Source organism: Euwallacea fornicatus, chromosome 16 (assembly GCF_040115645.1).
Source record: "Euwallacea fornicatus isolate EFF26 chromosome 16, ASM4011564v1, whole genome shotgun sequence".
In the NCBI taxonomy this organism is placed as follows: domain Eukaryota; kingdom Metazoa; phylum Arthropoda; class Insecta; order Coleoptera; family Curculionidae; genus Euwallacea; species Euwallacea fornicatus.
This window is the reverse complement of record NC_089556.1, coordinates 4,179,637-4,200,781: the sequence shown is the minus strand read 5'-3', so window position 1 is coordinate 4,200,781 and position 21,145 is coordinate 4,179,637. Positions and strand designations below refer to the sequence as shown.

Sequence of the window (21,145 nt, the reverse complement as noted above, 5' to 3'; positions counted from 1 at the left end):
CTCTGCAGGCCTGAAAAGACTTCCGTTCCTGCCAGGGACATTTCGCTATTCAGCAGGAATGCGAATTAAATTATAGCAACCACATAAAGGGGAAAATTTCAGCCGCCCAAAGCGTCTTTACTTTTCAAATTTGATTAAAAATGCAGCACATGTTTTTTAAAAACTAACCCGTCTCAGTTCGTCTGCAGATTTTCCGGCTATTCGTAACCTAAAAGAGGTCCTGGGGGACGGCTTTGGATGTTTAACCGCTACGGAGGGTGCAGCAGTAAGAGCTGGCTCATAAGTTCGACTTAATCTGGAAGCTGAGAGCGGTCTCGATATGGTTGTGTACGTCGGGGTTGGTTCGGGCTTAACTAGGGAAAGCCTCGATGGGGAATTTTGAACTAAAAGAATTGTGAATTATTCTCCATTAAAGTGTTACATATGTTAAGAGCGAGAAATTTGCTTAGACCATGCTTGGGCTCTTGTTAATTCAATTTCTTTTAAACTGTGGAGCAAGCAAAGCTGTCAATTAGTAACAAAATTACAGAATCGCATCAATTTCGAAACGGAGTACTACCAGGTCTGTAAATATGAAACCGGAATTTGCCTCCAAATATCCCTGGTGGTCAATATAGGTACTACCTTATCGTGTTATTAGGGTACTACATCTCCTATTTACACCTGAGAATGATTTTCAAATCATAACAATACAGGTTCAATACTGCAGTACAGTTTGCAATAGCTTTGAGTATGTCGAATTTTATTCCTAAAAATTACGATTTGCGGAAAGCATTGATTTTCTGTTACCACTTGAAGAAAAACGGCTGCAGATTCACATCGCATGCTTGTTGAAGCTTACGGTGAACGCGCCCTTGGAAAATCACAGTGCTGTGAGTGGTTTAAAAAATTCAAAAGTGGCAATTTCGACGTCAATAACGAAGAGCGTGGAAAACCACCGAAAAAGTTTGAAGACCGTGAGTTGCAAGCTTTGTTAGATGAGGACGATACTCAAACGCAACAACAATTAGCGAACCAATCAAATGTGACACGAGAAGCCATTTCCGTTCGTTTGAAAGCTACGGGAAAAATTCAGAAGATAGGAAAATGGGTTCCACATGAACTCGATGAAAGACAGCAAGAAAACCGAAAAACCACTTGCCAATTGTTGCTTACCAGGTATAACAGAAAGTCGTTTCTTCATCGAATTGTGACTGGTGACGAAAAATGGATCTATTTTGAGAATCCCAAACGTAAAAAGTCATGGGTAACTCCAGGCGAACCATCAGCATCGTCAGCAAGACCAAATCGATATGGACGGAGAACAATGCTCCGTGTTCGGTGGGATCAAAAAGGCGTAATTTGTTATGAGCTGCTAAAACCTGAAGAAACAGTTAATACTGAACGTTACCGACAACAAATGATGGACTTGCATCGAGCTTTGCGTGAAAGACGACCAGAATATCGAGAACGGCAACACAAGGTGATATTGCTTCATGATAATGCACCATCACTCACTGCAAAACTGGTGAAGGAAACGATTGGGACGTATTATCGCATGAGGCTTACTCACCCGACTTAGCACCATCCGATTATCGCTTATTTGCATCGATGGGGCACGCTCTTGCAGAACGGCACTTCACCTCTTACGAAACAGTTCAAAAATGGCTCGATGAACGGTTTGCCTCAAAAGAACGACAGTTCTTTTGGCGTGGCATCCACAAGTTGCCAGAGAGATGGGAAAATGTATATGTAACGATGGGAAATATTTCGAACAAAATATTTTTTATAATTATTGCGCAGCTAAGTTATACTTCTTATTAAAGGATTCCGGTTTCATATTTACAGACCTGGTAAAGCAGGTCCTTTGTTTCTGTTAGGGGAGGACGGTTCGTTAATCACCGAAAATGCAGCTGTCTCAACGGAGACGGGTCTCACTCATATCGGAAGTTTCCTGACCAAATGTGAGAGACACTTTCACCAGATAAAACGTGTACTAATGTCCCATTTAACCAAATTATAATTACACGCTCCTAAGGAATGAACCTCAAACCATATTTGGTGCAAATAGCAATTTTAATAAAACTCCGGGGGCATAATAAAATTTATAATTAACTTCCGGAGGCAGTTTAGGTTCCCTAGCAGCCGAGGCCTTTATTAAATTCTACCATTAATTATTTTCCTACCAAGTCCACGTTACATTAAAAACAAACGGGAAAATAAGCGAATAAAAAAAAAAAGAAAAGATATTGAGCTATTCGCAGATTTCACCTGGGGCCGTGCCAAGGTGGAATTTGGCCAAAACCGTAATTGACACAAGTATTAACAAAATATCGTGGCGAAATTTATAGTTTAAATGGCGAGTGGAATCCCAATCTGGTTTGAACGAGCAAACCCTCGGTATATGTTTATAATAGTCCCCCAGTTCTATAGATTTTAAGTATACCAGAATTGAGCACGCTTGACAAAGTTCTCTTTGTACAGCTTTGGGCCAACGACACCCCTCTATATCGATTTCACACCCGAAATGTATAAGAGAATGGCTGGTTTTGAAACGAGTCCACAACAGATATCTCTCACAAACTGAAAATTAAATTGCGAAATTTGGGAGATTAGAGCCTTGAGGGAGCACAAAATTAAAAATTTCACATAAAACCACACTCGTCATATTTACCACCGCTCAGATCTGCCGCAACAGAAAACACGTTGTAATAATTATTTCTGGAAAACCTGAAACCAGCACTATATAAACCGTTTGGGAATGACTAAATGACCTTACCCCCCTCCGTTAGGCTCCCACCAATGCTCCAATGGTTCTTGGGGAGGGGCAGAGGGTTTAAATCGCGGAGGAACCGGAGGAGGGACGCTACTGCGCGGGCTTGAACACACTGATGATGAGTCTGGGTTAGAAACGCGCTTCTCGATGACCACGTCCCACCCTTTGGGGATCGGGGCTGGTTTGCGGCGCCTCGTGGGCGGCGTTGGAGGAGGCTTAAAACGTAACAGAAAGGTCACCTCTTCTTCGTCGGAAGAAGAGCTGTGACAAAACCGGTTGTCGTCCATTTTTTCGACACTAGTCACGGAACTAATTGGGACACGGTTGTTTTACACAACGCGAAAATAAATTGGAACAAAGAGGAGAACATTATGTTTTAATATAAAAAGCCAAATAAAATGTCTGTTGGGGACAACCCGGCGACGACTGGAAAATCGTGTTTTGTGTAACTATTTTCAGATAGGTTGGAGAATCTCTATTAGATCAAGCCGACGAGTTTTGCCTAATGGAGAGTGAACAAATTAGTCCCCAATTTAATACCTCGAATAGAATATTTTATGGAGAAATCGTCGGGTATGTAATGAACTCTTTGCCAATCTTCGTGAAACTACAACCAATAACTCCACAATCTTTCAAGTATTCGACTTACTCCCGGAATCTAACTCAAAAATCTCGTTGCGCTTGCGGCATCTGAGAGTATAGACCTAAATCTCGGACTTCGAAAATAAACTACCGGGACTTATCCAATTCCCTTGAGGACCAAGCGGGTTAGGGAACAAAGCTTCGGTAACAAATTGATTCACTCAAAGAAATTTATCGTCACTTCTCACTATCTTGCATAATAAGTAATGCATGTGTTCAAATCACGAACGCGTTTACCCTCTAAAGCAAAGCTTTCACCCATCAAAGGGGTTATCTGCATGGAGCACTCAACGGCAAAGCCTATTAAAGTAGTCCCATTGTTCTAAGCCTGCATGGTCTGTTTAACTTGGGCACATTGACAATTTTAACAGTTCATGGTTCGAGGGCTTTAATGAATACATGTTTTCGGCCCTAATTTGCGGCTGTGAAGTTAGTTTTTCGCTACTATGGGAGCAATATGTTTTCGGTGCCGAAATTAAATGGGGAAAACTTGGAGGGGGGGGGGGGGGGGTGTTGAAGGGACCAGGACGGGCAGCGATTATTGGCGGTTTTGGACATGTTTCGCATGAAAACATGCAAAAATTTAATTACTGGCTGGTTTACCTCAATTCACACTGGAAATTAATTTCGAAAATGAATTGGAAATTGCGTGCAAAATCGTTACACGGACAGCACAGGTAATGTGTAATTGGATACGTCTGATTCTAATTAATTGTGAGGTTCGATGTATTTACGTTGAATCCAAAATGTTTGCTTACATTTTATTTTCCATGGCGGAAACAATAAGTTCACGACCAGCAAACGTTGTTATTTCTTAAGGCCCTTCGCTCACGGCAACGGGCTGTAAAGTAAAAAATGACGTCCGCTAATTTCATAACTCCCTGAGGCGTAAAATGTTGTACGCACCAGGGGCCGAAAAAGGGATTACGCTTTGATCCAATAAACGGCCTCAGCTCGGTTTCGTTGGTTAAAGCCCTTTCCGCGTAAGGTACTGTTACTGGAAAAACTTTTCCTAAAAGGGTTTTTCTCGATTTAAAATATGTTCAAAGTCAAAACAAACTCGAATTAGCGCTATCTTAATTTTTGAATATACAGTGGTGGTCATTGAAATAGAGCCAGTTCGAAAAAACATATTAGGGGTACAAATAAGTTTCCGCCGTTTTCTATAAAAAAATTGGAATTAATTGTGAAAGAACGGGATATTACGTTTTATTCAAAGTATTGCCCATCAACGGCCACTACTTTTTCCCATCTTTCTGGCAGCATTCGGATACCACGGCGAAAAAACTCTTCATCTTTTGAAGCTATCCATGAATCGACCCAATTTTTGGTATCTTCATATGATGTAAAGCGCTGCTCAGACAGACCGTGTGCCATTGATCGAAACAAGTGGTAGTCGGATGGGGCAAGGTCTGGTGAATATGGCGGGTGGGGTAGGACTTCCCAATTAAGTGTTTCCAAATAGGTTTTAACCGGTGCCGCAACATGCGGACGAGCATTATCATGTAGGAGAATAATCTTGTCATGTCTAGAGTAGTAATGAGCGCGTTTTTCCTTGAGTGCTCGGCTCAATCTCATTAATTGTGTTCGGTAGAGAGTTCCAGTAATAGTTTCGTTCGATTTGAGCAACTCATAATATACAACACCAAGTTGATCCTACCAAATACCCAACATGAGTTTTTTTCCATGAATATTTGATTTGGCTACTGATGTTGAAACATGGCCAGGTGGACCCCATGATTTCTTCTTCTTTGGGTTATCATAATGGATCCATTTTTCATCCCCAGTGACTACACGATGCAAAAAACCCTTTGTTTTATGCCTGGCAAGCAGCATTTCACTCATGCAAAATCGGCGTTCGACGTCTCTGGGTTTCAGTTCATAAGGAACCCAATTCCCTTGTTTTTGAATCATTCCCAACATTTTTAAACGATGTGAAATTGCTTGTTGCGTCACTTCTAATGTAAGTGCAAGTTCTTTTTGTGTTTGAGACGAATCTTCCTCCAATAACACTTCCAATTCCGTATCTTCGTACGTTTTCGGCCTTCCACTGCGTCCTTTGTCTTCCACGTTAAACTCACCGTTTTTAAACTTGTGAAACCACTCACGACAACTTCTCTCACTCAAAGCAGCCTCACCATATGCTTCTACAAGCAATCGATGCGCCTCAGCTGCAGATTTCTTCAAATTAAAGAAGTAAATCAAAAGTTCCCGCAAATGACGCTTATTCGGCACAAAACTTGACATTTTTGCAAGAAAAAAAAATGTGATGCTGATACGAAACCACTAATACTTCTAGGTTATGTTGTTACTAGTTGATCAAACTTGCGATAGTAAGATTTACATCTAGCAATTTCAGCATAACCTTCTGGTGGGACCATGCTTTGTTAAACGGCGGAAACTTATTTGTACCCCTAATATTTCTTGGGAAATAAAGTTTTAATATCACAACGAATTAGTGTAATAATTGTATATTGTGAATATGTAATAAGAAAAGAAAACTTTAACAACAAACTTAATTTTAAAAAACTGCATAAACATAATATTTAACAAATAAATGGAACAAATCAACAGGAACACTTGGTCATAAAAATAGAGCCAACCAAGATATACAGTGGCGAACAAAAGTATGGAAACATTTTCGAATTTTTAATGCAATTTAATTCCTATGCGTAGCAACAAACATCAGTCAAGAAAAAAGTTGTTTTTTGGAATATTAACTTTATCTAGAATATATACATAGATAAAAATAAACATATTAATGTATTGATGTACTATTTATGTATACAGGGTTATTCACGCTATACGGCGCGGAATATTGTGGCTAAACTACGAGGTTTTCAAAAGGTTTCACTTTTGGGCTATATGGGGATCTATTATGGCTATTTTTTTTAATTATTTTTATATTATACAGGGTGTCCGAAAAGCTCTAAAAGTATCAAAGTTGTGTTTTTTTAAATGGAACCCTCTGTATATTATTGCATTTTTGGATTCTCCGATCAAAATAAATGTCTGTTTTAATAAGGTTTACTATAACTAAAACTTAAGGTTTTTTAAATAATCTGAGTTTTATCAAAATTTGACCTAATTTTCATGTTTTAAACACTTAAGAAGTATTTAAGTTATGCAAGTGTAATTTACAGTGCAGTGTAACAATAGATCATATTTTATATCCCAATCATGATAAACTTGCCATTTTATACAGGGTGTGCAAAAATGAAAACTAATGAAATAAGAACTTTAAGTGACTATAACTTGATTAATTTAAATACAATGCCATATTTTTTAACTTACCAGGATATGTAATTTTTAATTACCTATTGAACGGTATGAGGGTGTTCATCACTAAGTCTTCGCGTTTTTACAGAATACGCTAAATCATTGTTCTTTGCGCCATTTGGTGTTATTTAGTTAAAAATATCAATGTATAATATCTAGTTGCCTATGTTTTTCGTTTTTGCTAAAATAGTATTATTTTTCGTATGAAACTCCACCCCAGTCTCCAGATCTCAATCCCATTGAGAATCTGTGGAAAATATTGGACAGGAAGGTGCGTTTTAAACAAATTACAAGCGCAACTTCTCTCAAAACTGCACTACTTGAAGCATGGGATACGATTTTGACTACTGTTACAAAAAATTTAATTAATTCTATGCCCAAACGATTAAGAGCTATCATCAAGGCCAATGATGGACCAACAAAGTATTAATTTTTATCGTTAATGTTAACAAAATGCATTGGAACACGCCGATTTGTAATATTGTGTACTGACTTTTGCCTCTATTTTAAAGCTCTGTTATAAGGCAATCATCTATAAATCGATTTGTAATCCATTTAGGTAATTACAATTATTACCATGTTTTTATGTAACCACATACAGGGTGGCGCAATAGTGTGACAAAGTACCATATCTTCCTTATTCTACAAAATTAAAAAAAAAACTGTTCGTATAAAAGTTATACGTGAACATACAGCCTACATTTTAAAAATATTTTTTATCATATAGGGTGTTGCATAAAGACAGGTCAAAATATTTATGCATTTTATTTAACGGAACCTCCTATATATTATTGTATATTTGGATTCCTCGTAAAATTCTCTCCATGGTAGGATAATTAGTTTTAAATTAAATTGGAACGTTGTCTGCTTATGTCGAAAAATGTTTAAATTTGAAGCAAAACATGGTTCCATAACATGCGCTATAACTTTCAAAGCATGTTAATTATTTTAACAAAAATTGACACAACAGAAGACAAAGGGATGCTCAAGTGCCTTGTTCAACGAATAAGTCGGTTTCTCATTCAGAATATTTTCTACAGGCCCTGCAACTTGGGAATATTCAAATTCATTTTTCTTGGAATTTTTAAATGGGACACCCTGTATTTACGAATCCTACATTGTAGAGATTTGAATCCTCTTCAACTTTTGTTAAGGTAACATTATACGCATTCCCTTTAGTTTTGGTGGAATTCTCATTTCTCTAATACATTTGCAAATAAAACATGCTACGTCTATTAATAGTTTAATTTAAATTTATTAATATTATAAACTGTATAATATAGACATTTACCTAATTAAATGTTCAAAGTGTCTGCCATTTTCTCCAACAAATTGACCATCAAAGCAATAGTCCCTATAGAGTAAGCTTCCTTTGACTAGTAGCACATTCCCCAACCAAAGCGTACCCTTAGCTTTGGCCTGATGGGTCACGTGGTCTGGCACCCAGATGGTATTCTCCGAATAAGTATTAGACGTAGCATGTTTTATTTGCAAATGTATTAGAGAAATGAGAATTTCACCAAAACTAAAGGGAATGCGTATAATGTTACCTTAACAAAAGTTGAAGAGGATTCAAATCTCTACAATGTAGGATTCGTAAATACAGGGTGTCCCATTTAAAAATTCCAAGAAAAATGAATTTGAATATTCCCAAGTTGCAGGGCCTGTAGAAAATATTCTGAATGAGAAACCGACTTATTCGTTGAACAAGGCACTTGAGCATCCCTTTGTCTTCTGTTGTGTCAATTTTTGTTAAAATAATTAACATGCTTTGAAAGTTATAGCGCATGTTATGGAACCATGTTTTGCTTCAAATTTAAACATTTTTCGACATAAGCAGACAACGTTCCAATTTAATTTAAAACTAATTATCCTACCATGGAGAGAATTTTACGAGGAATCCAAATATACAATAATATATAGGAGGTTCCGTTAAATAAAATGCATAAATATTTTGACCTGTCTTTATGCAACACCCTATATGATAAAAAATATTTTTAAAATGTAGGCTGTATGTTCACGTATAACTTTTATACGAACAGTTTTTTTTTTAATTTTGTAGAATAAGGAAGATATGGTACTTTGTCACACTATTGCGCCACCCTGTATGTACCTATATTTAATGTTTATAAAATCTTTTTCATTATTTAATTTATCTTAAATACATTATTCTTTCAATTTCTATGGTGTGCACTCACTTTTGCTGCTGACTGTATGTTCGAAGACCTCCAGGACAAAGATATGACCCAAAATATTTATTCCCACCGTCAAACGTGGCGGTGGAAATGTGATGGTTTGGGGTTGTTTTACACGATCTGGTACTGCACCACTACTGAAAATAAATGGCAAAATGGACTCCAAGATGTACTGCGACATCTTACAAAATCACCTACTGACATTTGAAGAAGATCTACCGTTGGCATGGATTTATCAACAGGATAACGATCCAAAGCACACCTCGCGATTAACTAAAAATTGGTTTTTAGAAAACAAAATACGGGTGTTGGAATGGCCGTCACAATCGCCTGATATAAATCCGATTGAAAATCTGTGGTACTGTTTAGATAAGAAGGTCAGATCCAAAAACGTTAAAAATCGCGATGAATTTTGGGCAGTATTGGAGGAAGAGTGGAAGGCGATTCCCAGGGACCTCTGTACAAAGCTTGCTGACTCTATGGGACGAAGATGTCAAGCGGTAATTGATGCCAAAGGGTATCCAACGAAATACTAAAACTTTTGAAAAACCTTTTAATAAAATAGTACATAATATAATTTATTTTCAACAATTTGTAAGTAATGTTTCCATACTTACGTTCGGTCAATTTATAGATTTTTCACAATATTGTTTTTTTTTGAGACTGATAAATATATTAATACATTTATTATTAGTTATGAACATATTCTAGATATAGCAGATATTCCAAAAAAGGACTTTTTTCTTGACGGATATTTATTGTTACGTGTTGAATAAAATTGCTTTAAAAAATAGAAAATGTTTCCATACTTTTGTTCGCCACTGTAGGCATAATATAGTAATATTTTACATTTTAAAAGTTATTAAATAACCTTTAAACTCTTTTTAAACTCTTAATACTTTGTTGTATGACCGTCATGTTTAATAACTTGGATGCATCTTTTGGACAGAGTTTACAAGCCTTTGACACAGACCTAGTGGTATTGCTTCCCATTCTGTCTTGATTACCTCCCAAAGTTCATCCTTGTTTTTCGATTTATGCTTGCCAACAGCATTCTTGAGGACAGTCCATATGTTCTCAATAGGACTGAGGTCCGGCGATTGAGAGGACCAAGTCAATAATTCTACATTATTATCATTTAAAAATCTTTTCGCTCTCCTAGACGTGTGCTTCGGGTCGTTATCTTGCTGATACTTCCATATCAGCGGCATGCTCTCCTCTGCAAAAAGCAACATAATATCCCTAAGAATGTGGACATATTCATATTGATCCATGGTTTCTTTGATCCAGTAAATTGGTCCGACACCATACCATGAAAAGGCTCACCAAAGTTTTATATTACCACCTCCAAATTTAATTTTTTTAATGGTGTGTTTTGGTAATAATTCCTGGTTAGGTGGTCTTCTGACATAGCGTCTCCCATCAGATCCTATCAGATTTATTTTTGTTTCATCGCTCCATAAAATATTGTGCCATTTTTTTATTCCTTCTTCACCATCCCAATTCAAATGGTCTTGGGCAAATTTTGAACGTTGTTTAATGTTCTTAGAGGATAACAGGGGAACTTTTCTTGCTATTCTACCATGTAAATTATTTGTCTGAAGCCTTCTTCGAAGAGTTCTTGTTCTTATTTCCAAACCTAGTTCAGTTTTAATACTGGTAGATGTCTTGAAAGGATCGTTTTTAGAGATCCGAACAATTTGTCTGTCTGTGTGAGCACTTGTTTTTCTTCTAGCTCCACGATTTTCCTGTTTTGGTGGTTTTTTTAAAGCATTTTCAACCATTTTTTTTGAGCACCCGACAAGTCTTGCAATTTCTCTCAGCGATTTTCCCTTTTTCCGTAATGTTAAAATTGTCACCTTTTCTTCTGTGGTGCAATGAACGCCACGGCCCATTTTTATCTAACTTATTCTTCAGTACTTCACTAAATGTTAAAAAATAAATCGCGGTAATATCTTAAAGGAAACGACACGTTCAACTTTGAATGGACACTAGTACGATGTATTAGGTCGTGTATGTAAGATTTACGGTTCAAGGGTGAAGAGAAACACAATTTTCAGAACACTTCTTTATTCTCCGTGAACCAAAAATGGAATCCCGATACAACCCGGTATCCATACACAGAACACATCCCCTCTTTTCGAGAGAACCGATAAGATGGAAGGGCTGTCCACTCTTTTCCCCACGGGTACCAAACCCTTAAACGTCATTCTCACCTATGCCAAAGGAATTTTTAAACAACCCACTCTTCCCACGCTAATCCGGGGAAGTTTGGTACCAAAAGCTTGTACCACTTTCAGAAAATGCCAATTAATGGTCTTAACATAAACAAGAAATGCGAAGAGATTCGTGACAGCCCTTTTACCATTTCTCGCACTTATCTTGAGAGGAATTTAGAGCCAGAACCCCATGATATTTTCAGATAATTGATTAATTGTTTCAACATGGACAAGGAATGCTCACATGTAGTATGAAATAAGTAGAATTGAATTGAAACTTTAGTCATTTTTTCTTCATATGAAATGTTTTTATCATGAAATATGCACCACCATTATCAGTACACTTCTGCCATTTAACGGGAAGTTCATTGATTCCCCTGCTGTAAAAGCCTGCGGGCCGGGAGTCGATAAACTCGTGGAAGGCAGCTTTGACAGCCTCGTCGGAGTTGAATGTTTTCCCTACCAAGAAGTTATCCAAATTTTGAAGGAAGTGGTAATCAGTGGGTGCTAAGTCGGGTGAATACGGTGGATGACGAAGAGTTTCCAATTCCAACTCCTGTAGCTTGGCCGAGGTGACTTGTGCGGTGTGTGGCCGAGCGTTGTCGTGCAACGATAGCGGTGCGCTTCGATTGACTAATCTTGGCTGCTTAACCGTCAGTTGCCTCATCATTTCGGTCAGTTGTCGGCAGTAGACATCAGCCGTAATCGATTCACCAGGTTTCACGACGCTGTGATGGATGACACCTGCGTTGGACCACCAAACGGACACCATAAGCTTCTTTTGATGAAGATATTTGTTCGCACGATGTTTTGGTGGTTCATCTTGATCCAACCACTGCGACGAACGTCTGGTATTGTCATATAGGATCCATTTCTCATCACAAGTAACAATCCGATTCAAAAATGGATCGTCATTATACCGGCACAACAATGAGACACAAGCTTCGAGACGTCGTTCTTTCTGCACGTCGCTCATCTCATGCGGTACCCGCTTGTCCAGCTTCTTCGCCTTACCAATTTCAGCCAAATGAGTCAATATTGTTTTTTGGTTACACTGAATATTAACGAAAATTCGAACGCACTTTGACGTAGATTCGCTTCCACCGCGGCTTTCAGATGATCGTTGTCCACTTGAGTTTCAGGTCGTCCACGTTGTTCATTTGTTAGGTCAAAATTGCCAGAACGAAATTTCGTGAACCAACGAGGTACTGTTTGCTGTGAAGTGACTTCAGTACCAAACACATCATTAATATTGCGAGCCGTCTGAGCTGTTGTGGTTCCGCGGTGGAACTCATATTTCATTAACACACGAATTTCACTATTTTGCATGGCTGCGCAAAAATTTTTATAAAAATAAAAGTTTTCAATAATTTTTTACACTTTAAACTCTGATCGAAAGAGGAGGAATGTGCATTTTCCACATAAAAAAGTCAAGTCCAAATATAGATTTAGGGTGAAGTTATTCGCAGTTGAATGTGGCATTTCGAGAATCTACTCATTTCATACTACACGACCTAATATTTTATTTTACACGTCTCTATTTTAATGACCACCCAAATATTTGTTTGTTTCTTTAACGAGTTGAAATTTTTATCGTGTTTATTTATATTTTTTTGTTGCTGTGCATATCTCAAACAATTCCTATTGAACATGCTTAGGAATTATTGAGAGGTTCACCAAAATGTTTCTAAAAAGTTGTAGCGTTGAAATCAACCAAAAGTATCAACAGGCTCTATTTCAATGACCACCACTGTATCTGTACAGGCACAATGCCGGTTTTTGGAGAAATTTCGATCTAAAATTTTCTGCGAAAATTTTCAAGTTAATTAAACAAGTTGAATAATTTACACGCTCCAGAAAATTCAAGTTCCCGACGTCCTTTCATATTTTCGTTGAATAAGAGATATAACCAATTTCGGGGAAAGTGGGAGGTTCAAAGTTGGTTCTTACATTAAATCGAGTTTCCGAGCCACAATTTTCGAAAATTTCAGGAAAAAAGGACCACCGCTGATTTTAGAAAAGCTTCTTGAAGATTCCTCCACCAAAATAATTTTCGGCTCGCAAAACTGAACATTGGCTGCGCTCACCTACCCGAATCAACTAATTCCATTCGGGTTACACATAGTATGGGGGAACAATATTAAAACCCTGAATATTAATACGAGTTACAAACAATTGCGGTTAACAAGACTGCAATTGCATTAAATCCGCGCCTGACAAATGAAATTCAAATTTCAGCTCGGCTTCACAATGCCAACGAGTCCCGTTGCATCGTTGCATGAGACTCAAATTATTCATACAGTAATTATGGCGATGATAAAAATTAAAACACAAAAGCGAAGGCTGGAGCAGAATCTTAAATTAAACAGGGCTGATATCCAGATCGTTCACCGAGTCTTCAGCAGTTTTCCCACGTGCCTTAGTGATTTAGTCATGGCCATAGCACAGCGATTATAGCACGAACGGCCAAGCAAAGCTCATAAAAATATTTTACCGTCAAAGTTTCACCACTTTCTCGTTCATATCAATGAATTATGAGCTTCGTTTGAAGAGACGGAAATTTATTGACAATAAACTCCCCTTTCAGCCCCTCCATTGCTTCTCTCTTTTTCGCGCAATTCTGAACGTGATTCTCATCACAATAAAGTGTGAATGCGAAGGGACGACTCTTTTATTAATTAAATATGGTTTATACCTTGAATTCGTTCGTTTCGGCCTCCATGTGGTTCTTTCCAGCTTTTTGCGCTGGACTCGAAAGAGGGGGGGATCGATTAAAGTCTGGGGTGATTAACAATAGCCCCGGTTTTAATAGCAGAACTATTATGGGGCTTTTAATTTTAATGAAGTAAATGAGTCGGCAAGAAAGAGCTACTTGCTAAATAAAGCTTCTCAATCTGCCAAAGTTTTGAACAGTGACAAATTAATCCGTAGAAATGCTAAGCGCATTTTTAACAAGAATTATAATTTTGAAAAATTATCCAGCGGGCCATAAATATCAAATTTCCCCTCAGTCTGAACGTGAGCGATGGAAACTTATTCAGAAAACTTTACCACCAAGTGTCGAAAACGCGGTTTTCCGCATTAAAAATTTATCAGCAGTCGCCCCCTTCCCGAATACGAAATGTGCCGTCTCGCCTTGGACATATTGGAGCGTAAAATTTAAACATTAACGCAAATTTAATAAAATATAAACTTACTGAAACGGGCCAAGGTAAAGCCCACATGGGCAAAAAGTTTGGTTGGTCGCGTCATGAACGAGATGCGGTCATACACAAGTGCTTTTAATTTAGAGCAGGCCGCATCCAGTTAATTCGCTAAACGCAATTTTCGCTTCACCTATATGTATATACATGCACGTACATAAGGTCTTTCACGATATACAGGGTGTCCTCGAATTACGTGGCCAAAATAATACCGCAGATTGTTTGAGTGAAAATAAGTCGATTTAACTAAACTTCCCTCAGGCCAAAAGTTGATAATTATGGAGCTACAGGGTGTTAAAGTTGAAAAAAAAATCACATTTTCTTTAATATCTTTCGATTTCTTTGAGTTAATTTCACGAAATTTCATATTTGAGGGTGTTTTAGGATACGAAATTCAAATTTATTAACGATTTAGTTGTTTCTTCTAGGGGGCGCCACAAGCGACCGTTAGGACACATTTAAATCTCTGTAACTTTTTGCCGTGCCACGGTGTATATTATTTTGGTATTTAAAAACCTTTTTCCCTACCTTTTATACTTAGAAAAGGTATACTTTATTGACGTCGCTAGAAGCAACGGTTTTGGAGAAAAATGCATCTAAGCCTGATGATGCATGCAAGTTACTTTAAAATTATTTTCCGTTAAAAAAAATTAAGTTTTTCAAAAATAATTATTAGTAAAGGTATAACAATAAGTTTTCAAAATCAGATATTATTTTGACTATTACAACGGCAAAGTCCATAAACTAACAGCGTATCCACCATTTCAGAATAAGTGAATTTATTGGCCATACTTATGGATATTTACAGGAACAAGAAGCGAAACTGACAAGAAAAACTGAGGGCTAAATAAAAAAACTGACATTTGAGAAACAAATTCAAGTGTTAAAATGTCAATTAAAAACATAGCCAACTGAGTTATTTACTTAAAAGCGCCAACGCAAATATGCAGCGCATTAGAATTATGCGTTTTTCTCCAAAACCGTTGCTTCTAGCAAAGTCAATAAAGTATACCTTTTCTAAGTATAAAAGGTAGGGAAAAAGGTTTTTAAATACCAAAATAATATACACCGTGGCACGGCAAAAAGTTACAGAGATTTAAATGTGTCCTAATGGTCGCTTGTGGCGCCCACTAGAAGAAACAACTAAATCGTTAATAAATTTGAATTTCGTATCCTAAAACACCCTCAAATATGAAATTTCGTGAAATTAACTCAAAGAAATCGAAAGATATTAAAGAAAATGTGATTTTTTTTTTCAACTTTAACACCCTGTAGCTCCATAATTATCAACTTTTGGACTGAGGGAAGTTTAGTTAAATCGACTTATTTTCACTCAAACAATCTGCGGTATTATTTTGGCCACGTAATTCGAGGACACCCTGTATACAGGGTGTCCCACAAGTGTTTCATTATATTTCAGTGGGTAATAGTACATTGAAAAATAATATGACTCCCTATATAAACCATATTCCAATAATGCTTCATTAAGAAGATACAGGGTGTTAAACTTTACTTAAAAAATCTAACTTTTATTGATATATTCAAAACCGTTTGAGATATGTAAGTGAAATTTGGCATGTTTTGAGAGTTAATGTAGACGCATTTATTTATGCAAAAGGGCTATTTTTCGTTTCACCAGTGACGTGCGTACGGACACCTCTCAGCACATTTTTAAAGAAAAACATGGTGCGCCACTGCTTTTTATCAAAATAAAAATTATTTTTAGAGGTTTAATTTCATTTAGAAGAAAAATGCTCATTTGACTCTTTTTCGTCCGACGCATCGTTTGCCAGTAAAAAATTGAATACCGTCTATATGCACGATATTCTTTAAATGGTTTTAATAATATTAAGTTTGTTTTAAATATTGTTAATTTGCTATAACATTATAGAAATTGTTCAAATTGGTGACCATTTTGTTCAATACATAATTGAGCTCGCCTATTCATTGATACTCTGATACGTTGAAATATTCCAGGTGTGTTTTAAGTTTAACACCCCGTATCTTCTTAATGAAGCATTATTGGAATATGGTTTATATAGGGAGTCATATTATTTTTCAATGTACTATTACCCACTGAAATATAATGAAACACTTGTGGGACACCCTGTATATATATATATATAAATTCAAGAGCGAAGCTCCATCAAAACAGCAAAACGGTTAATCCATCAAATAAATTCTCGGATGCAGTTTCCTTCGGATGTCAGGTTCTAGTATCAATTTCCCGCTATTTCTATATAAAATTGCAAGCTGGGCTATTCTCCGCGTAGGTTTATCGATTTTAAGTTTTACACTGGTTTGCAGAGCATCCATTAGGTCCCGTATTATTCCGATACAAAAGAACAGAACGACGAGCACAAAACATTGTCGGTTTGGTACAAAACGGTCTTACGTTCGCACTTTGAAGTGGCTCTAGTAAATTGGCCCATAGTTAAGCTTTAAGAATTAATTTCCCATAAATCTGACAGACTAAACCAATTTGGCAATATTCTTGTTAAAGTCAGTCCCAGGTGTTCTCGAAATTATTCCTCTCCCGTTCCCGAGTCGGGTAACTATTTGCTCGGCCCGAATAATTCGAATTTCTTGCGAGTCTTGGGAGAGAACCGCTCTTGATAAGATCTCAGGAATTTTACTATGTATATAGGAAATTCCCCAGAGCTTTAAAATTAATAATAATCATCTTACCTGTTGAATCCAGCATAATAACACTTTGGCCACATTTGGGTCTGGAGCCGGGGGAGATGAGCTATTTTGCAATGCAGATACTAAAGCGTTGGCAGCCTCCCTGATGCCAGGAGGTGGTACAAATCCATAGTCGGGAGAGTGTGCTGTTAGAGTCCCAGATCCTGAAAGAAAGCTCTTGTCGAGGGTCAAAACCGTCGTTTAAAACCTGTTGTGTGCTTATCTACAGAAGAAGCTTTTAACATTTTACGTTGTTCCTGGCTGAAATTCATTAAAACTGCCGCGTTTACCAAAAGCATTTTTCATACTTTAGGAATTAAAAGATTAACCGCCCAATCCCGGTTCAATTTCGGGCGAAACTCCGGTAGTTCATATAGTTGTAACCGTCACTCGCTTTCAGTGCGAAATAAATCTCTTATCGCTTTACCGCCGTGGGCAACTGGTCGTGATTTATGGCCTATTTTCCATTTATTCAACTTTAACACGACCTCGTGTGTCTTTGGAACTTACCGTTAGCATTAACGATATTTTGTTCTGCGGGTTGTTGAGGGGCTCCGCCCGAATGGCACATATTGAGCCACCACCAACGAGTCATGAAGGATTACTGGACATTCCCCGAGGAGCCCAATAGGTTACGGCTCCTACGGGGAAATCTGATTTCGCACTACGTTGCCGACGATATTAATCATATTGTTTGGAAGGTCTTTGACAATAAACACTAACATTCCCTATTGGCGAAAGTTTCAAACGCGTTTGGTCAACAAAAATCTTTTATCAAATAGAAATAAAACCGCCTGATCGCATTTCAACATCTACCCAGTACAAGATCATAACTCATTGACAGGTTTATAACTCCCGACGAACCCATAAAAGGGAAAACTCCCGTCGCGATCATGGGAAAGTCGCAACTGAAAAGCCAGGGCGAAAATTGCCAACTTGTTGCCAGAGACGAGGAGATTTCGCAGCGAAACTCCTAGACTGTGAGTCTAAATAGGGATCGAGTTTTGCGCAATCTAGCTAACGCTTTAAGGGTAAGAACACAGTTTTATTTTTTCTTCGTATGAAATTAAATTCGTTTCTCTGTATTCTTTGAATTTGGATCTATGAACCTTAACCATAAGAGCAGGGTATTGAATCGATGATAATGCAATCCATGACATGGACACATGGCAAGCGGCAGTCCGGAGAACTGCAAAATGGAGAGTTGAGAAAACACGCATGTTGTTGCTCTCACAAAGTTCTATTTATGTTAAAGTGACGCCAGGTTTCCAATATCCTGTGGAGGAAACAGAAGTGGAGTTAAGGTAATTATATACATCGTAATACATATGCCGAGTGCTCCAATTACTATAGTTTACTATTTCCATCTTCCTAACTCGTGAATAGTTAGAAGGTCGGTTAAATGAGACAAGAATCGTAACTATGTACTGTACGTTTCAGGCGCATTATACATTTTTTCTTTTCGATTTATTTGGCAATAACGCCTTACAAGTAGGGGTTGTCGGAGAGGTAAAATTGCACATTGTTCTGGGGTCATAGCTGAAAATAACAATGTGTCATAAATGACTCTAAGCGGAGTTTACTTTACCTCTCAGAAACACCCAGTTTAAAATTGTAGAATTGTATCTCTATAATGCCTACATCTTCTTACAAAATTAATAGATTAACAAAAACAAACGATCATTAAGTATTGGCAAGACACGATGGAAACACGGCCATGTACTTTCTTTTTAATGATACCTGTGGAATATTATTTGTAATACTTAAGATACCTGGCTCCTCATACATATTCTACAAGAATTTTTGTCCATTTGGCATGGAATTGTTTTCATTTAGCTGTATTTATTTCTATTTAAATGTATTTACATGGATTGAGTTCCATTTATACATATTTATGTGTATTTCCACATATTTCATGCAGATGTTTTTTCACCTTGAACATCTATTTAGCTAATGTCATACTCCTCAGCTTGACCCAATATAAAATATCACCTATAAATTTAGAGAAACCATTGAAAAAGCTATATTTGCTGCATTGTACCTATGAGAATTCTAATGGATTGCATACAGTACTGAGCAAAAGTAAAGCAACTTTTGTAATATGCCTCAAATTCATCCATAATATATACATACAAAAAAATCAATACAGAAAATTTCTGCTGGTTGAAGGAAGAGTAAAAACACACAATATTCACTTTATCTCTTTCTATTTTAATATTAACAAAAAAAATATTCTTGCAACGAACAAAAATAAAGAAACTTTTATCATTTTCATATAAATTCAGTCTATTTAAGTTTGAATGTGATAGTGTACGTACTGTTGAGGTGTATTTAAGCGTTAAATATGCCAAAAGAAAGAAAACTCTCAATAGATATGAAGCAATTAATTATTTCAAAACACCAAAGTGGCATAAAACAAGTGACCATCGCAAAATAACGAAACTTGAAAAAAGTGTTTTTTTGAAAACTTTGAAGAGGTTTCGGTTCAGAGGAACATTAACAAATCCAGTGAAAACAGGAAGGCCGAAAAAAAAACAACTCTAAAAGAAGATTTTTTGCATTCCAAACATATCTAAGAATCAAGCATTTAAAGCAGCTGTCGATATAAAATGCAAATTAAAAACATAAAAAGACATTTCTGCGCATACCATTAGACGTCGTTTAAAAGACTGTTGACTTGAAGCATGAAGGTTATCCCAAACACCCTTAATTTATTAAAAAATACACGTGGTCGAATGGAATACAGACAGTTCTGTTCACTGACCAAAAGCAAATTTAGTTTGCATTCTTCTGATGGTGTTATTTCGGTAAAGGCGCCCACGTGATAAAAGATACCAGTCAAAGTACACTTTGGGAACGATCAAACATAACGGTGGAAATGTGATGGTCTGGGGATGTTTTTCAAATGCAGGTGTGAGTCCTACTGCAAGAATCAATGGAATTATCGATCGATATCAATATTTAAGAATTTTAAGTGACCACACGGTACCATATGCTAAAAATAATATGCCACTTCTATGGAGATTTCAGTACGATAACAATTCGAAGCGTACCGCCTAAATTATCAAGAAGTTTTTGAAGGATAAAAAGGTGAATGTTATGAAATAGCCGGCCCAGAGTCCAGACCTCATTACTATCAGAAACCTATGGGAATTGATAGAAAAACAAATCCATCTTACAAAACAAAGAAAAGTTCCTGCTTGAGACGAATTATATGTTGTCATTGAAAGCGCCTAGAATTCGATCCCAAAAGAACACATTCAAAATTTAATTTTATCTATGATAAAAAGATATTTAACAGATATCCAAAGCAGTGAAGGCCCAACAAAATATTAATAATAATATACCTATAGTTTTAAAAGTTACTTTATTTTTGCTCAATACAAAAACATTTTTTTTTGGTTAATATAAAAATAGAAAGAGATAACAAAGTGAATATTTTGTGTTTTTACTCTATCTTTAGCCAATATAAATGACCTGTAGTGATTTGTTTTATACAGTATATTATGGATGAATTTAAGACATATAAAACAAGTTGCTTTACTTTTATTCAGTACCATATTCCCCAAATTTCAACTTATTTAATATCTCAAAAACTGACCAAGAGCAAGAAAACAATATTGAAGTTTAACACTCACAGGAATATCGCATCATCAGTGTTCAAGTTATCACCTTACCTGATATAATACCATCCATTTGCATTAAGGCCTGCTCCAGTAGTTTGCTGGCTTCAGTTTGGGGTGAGAGTCCAGGCATGTTTTCTCCTGTCTGATCACTTTTGCCCATTTTGCCTAGTTCCCCAATCATTTAAATCAGCTGCATTTAGAATTTGTTTTGAATGGGGCCACCCTACACCCCCTTCCAAGTCTGAAAAGATTAAAAACAGCAACAAGTAGTGTATTGAGTAAACAGGGATTATTTCAAGGAGTATCTACTTACTAAGTTGATTACAAAGGTTGAAAGTTCGATGCAAATAACATTCAGTTAAAAACGTAGGAAAAAATACGGGCGTGAAATACGAAAAGCACTTAAAAACAGCTTTTAATTTTACTATTTATTTTGGGTAAAATTATAAAAATTAAAAAAAAAAAGAATGGAGTATTTTGACATTTCCATGACACACCTTCACAAGCAACTTGACAAATGGTACTTTCAAAGAGCATACCA

The 21,145-nt window shown here is 36.8% G+C and overlaps 1 protein-coding gene and 1 long non-coding RNA gene across 2 annotated transcripts in view; one reads left to right on the top strand and one right to left on the bottom strand.

Moving 5' to 3' along the window:
• The window catches only part of LOC136344292 (uncharacterized), a 122,861-nt gene extending 104,857 nt beyond the window's left edge, over positions 1–18,004 (top strand). Inside the window, exon 4 of the long non-coding RNA XR_010732938.1 lies at positions 17,823–18,004. This is a non-coding gene — a long non-coding RNA (uncharacterized lncRNA). The remainder of the gene's footprint in view (positions 1–17,822) is intronic.
• Positions 218–21,083, bottom strand: LOC136344290 (uncharacterized). Its single transcript, XM_066291606.1, has 4 exons — positions 20,918–21,083; positions 20,656–20,845; positions 16,982–17,142; positions 218–383 (listed from the first exon to the last, which is right to left on the bottom strand). Exons 2-4 carry the CDS (start codon positions 20,783–20,785, stop codon positions 354–356), a joined length of 321 nt encoding a protein of 106 aa, XP_066147703.1. The 5' UTR covers positions 20,786–20,845; positions 20,918–21,083; the 3' UTR covers positions 218–353.
• Between the last annotated feature and the right edge of the window lie 62 nt (positions 21,084–21,145).

What these genes read in the sequence shown, in the direction of transcription:
- LOC136344290 (XM_066291606.1), bottom strand. Translation starts at nt 20,785, where the DNA reads ATGATTGGGGAACTAGGCAAAATGGGCAAAAGTGATCAGACAGGAGAA. An exon ending in AATGGATGGTATTATATCAG is followed by an intron (nt 17,143 to 20,655) that starts GTAAGGTGATAA and finishes GCTTTCTTTCAG; the next exon opens with GATCTGGGACTCTAACAGCA. An exon ending in TATTATGCTGGATTCAACAG is followed by an intron (nt 384 to 16,981) that starts GTAAGATGATTA and finishes CAATTCTTTTAG; the next exon opens with TTCAAAATTCCCCATCGAGG.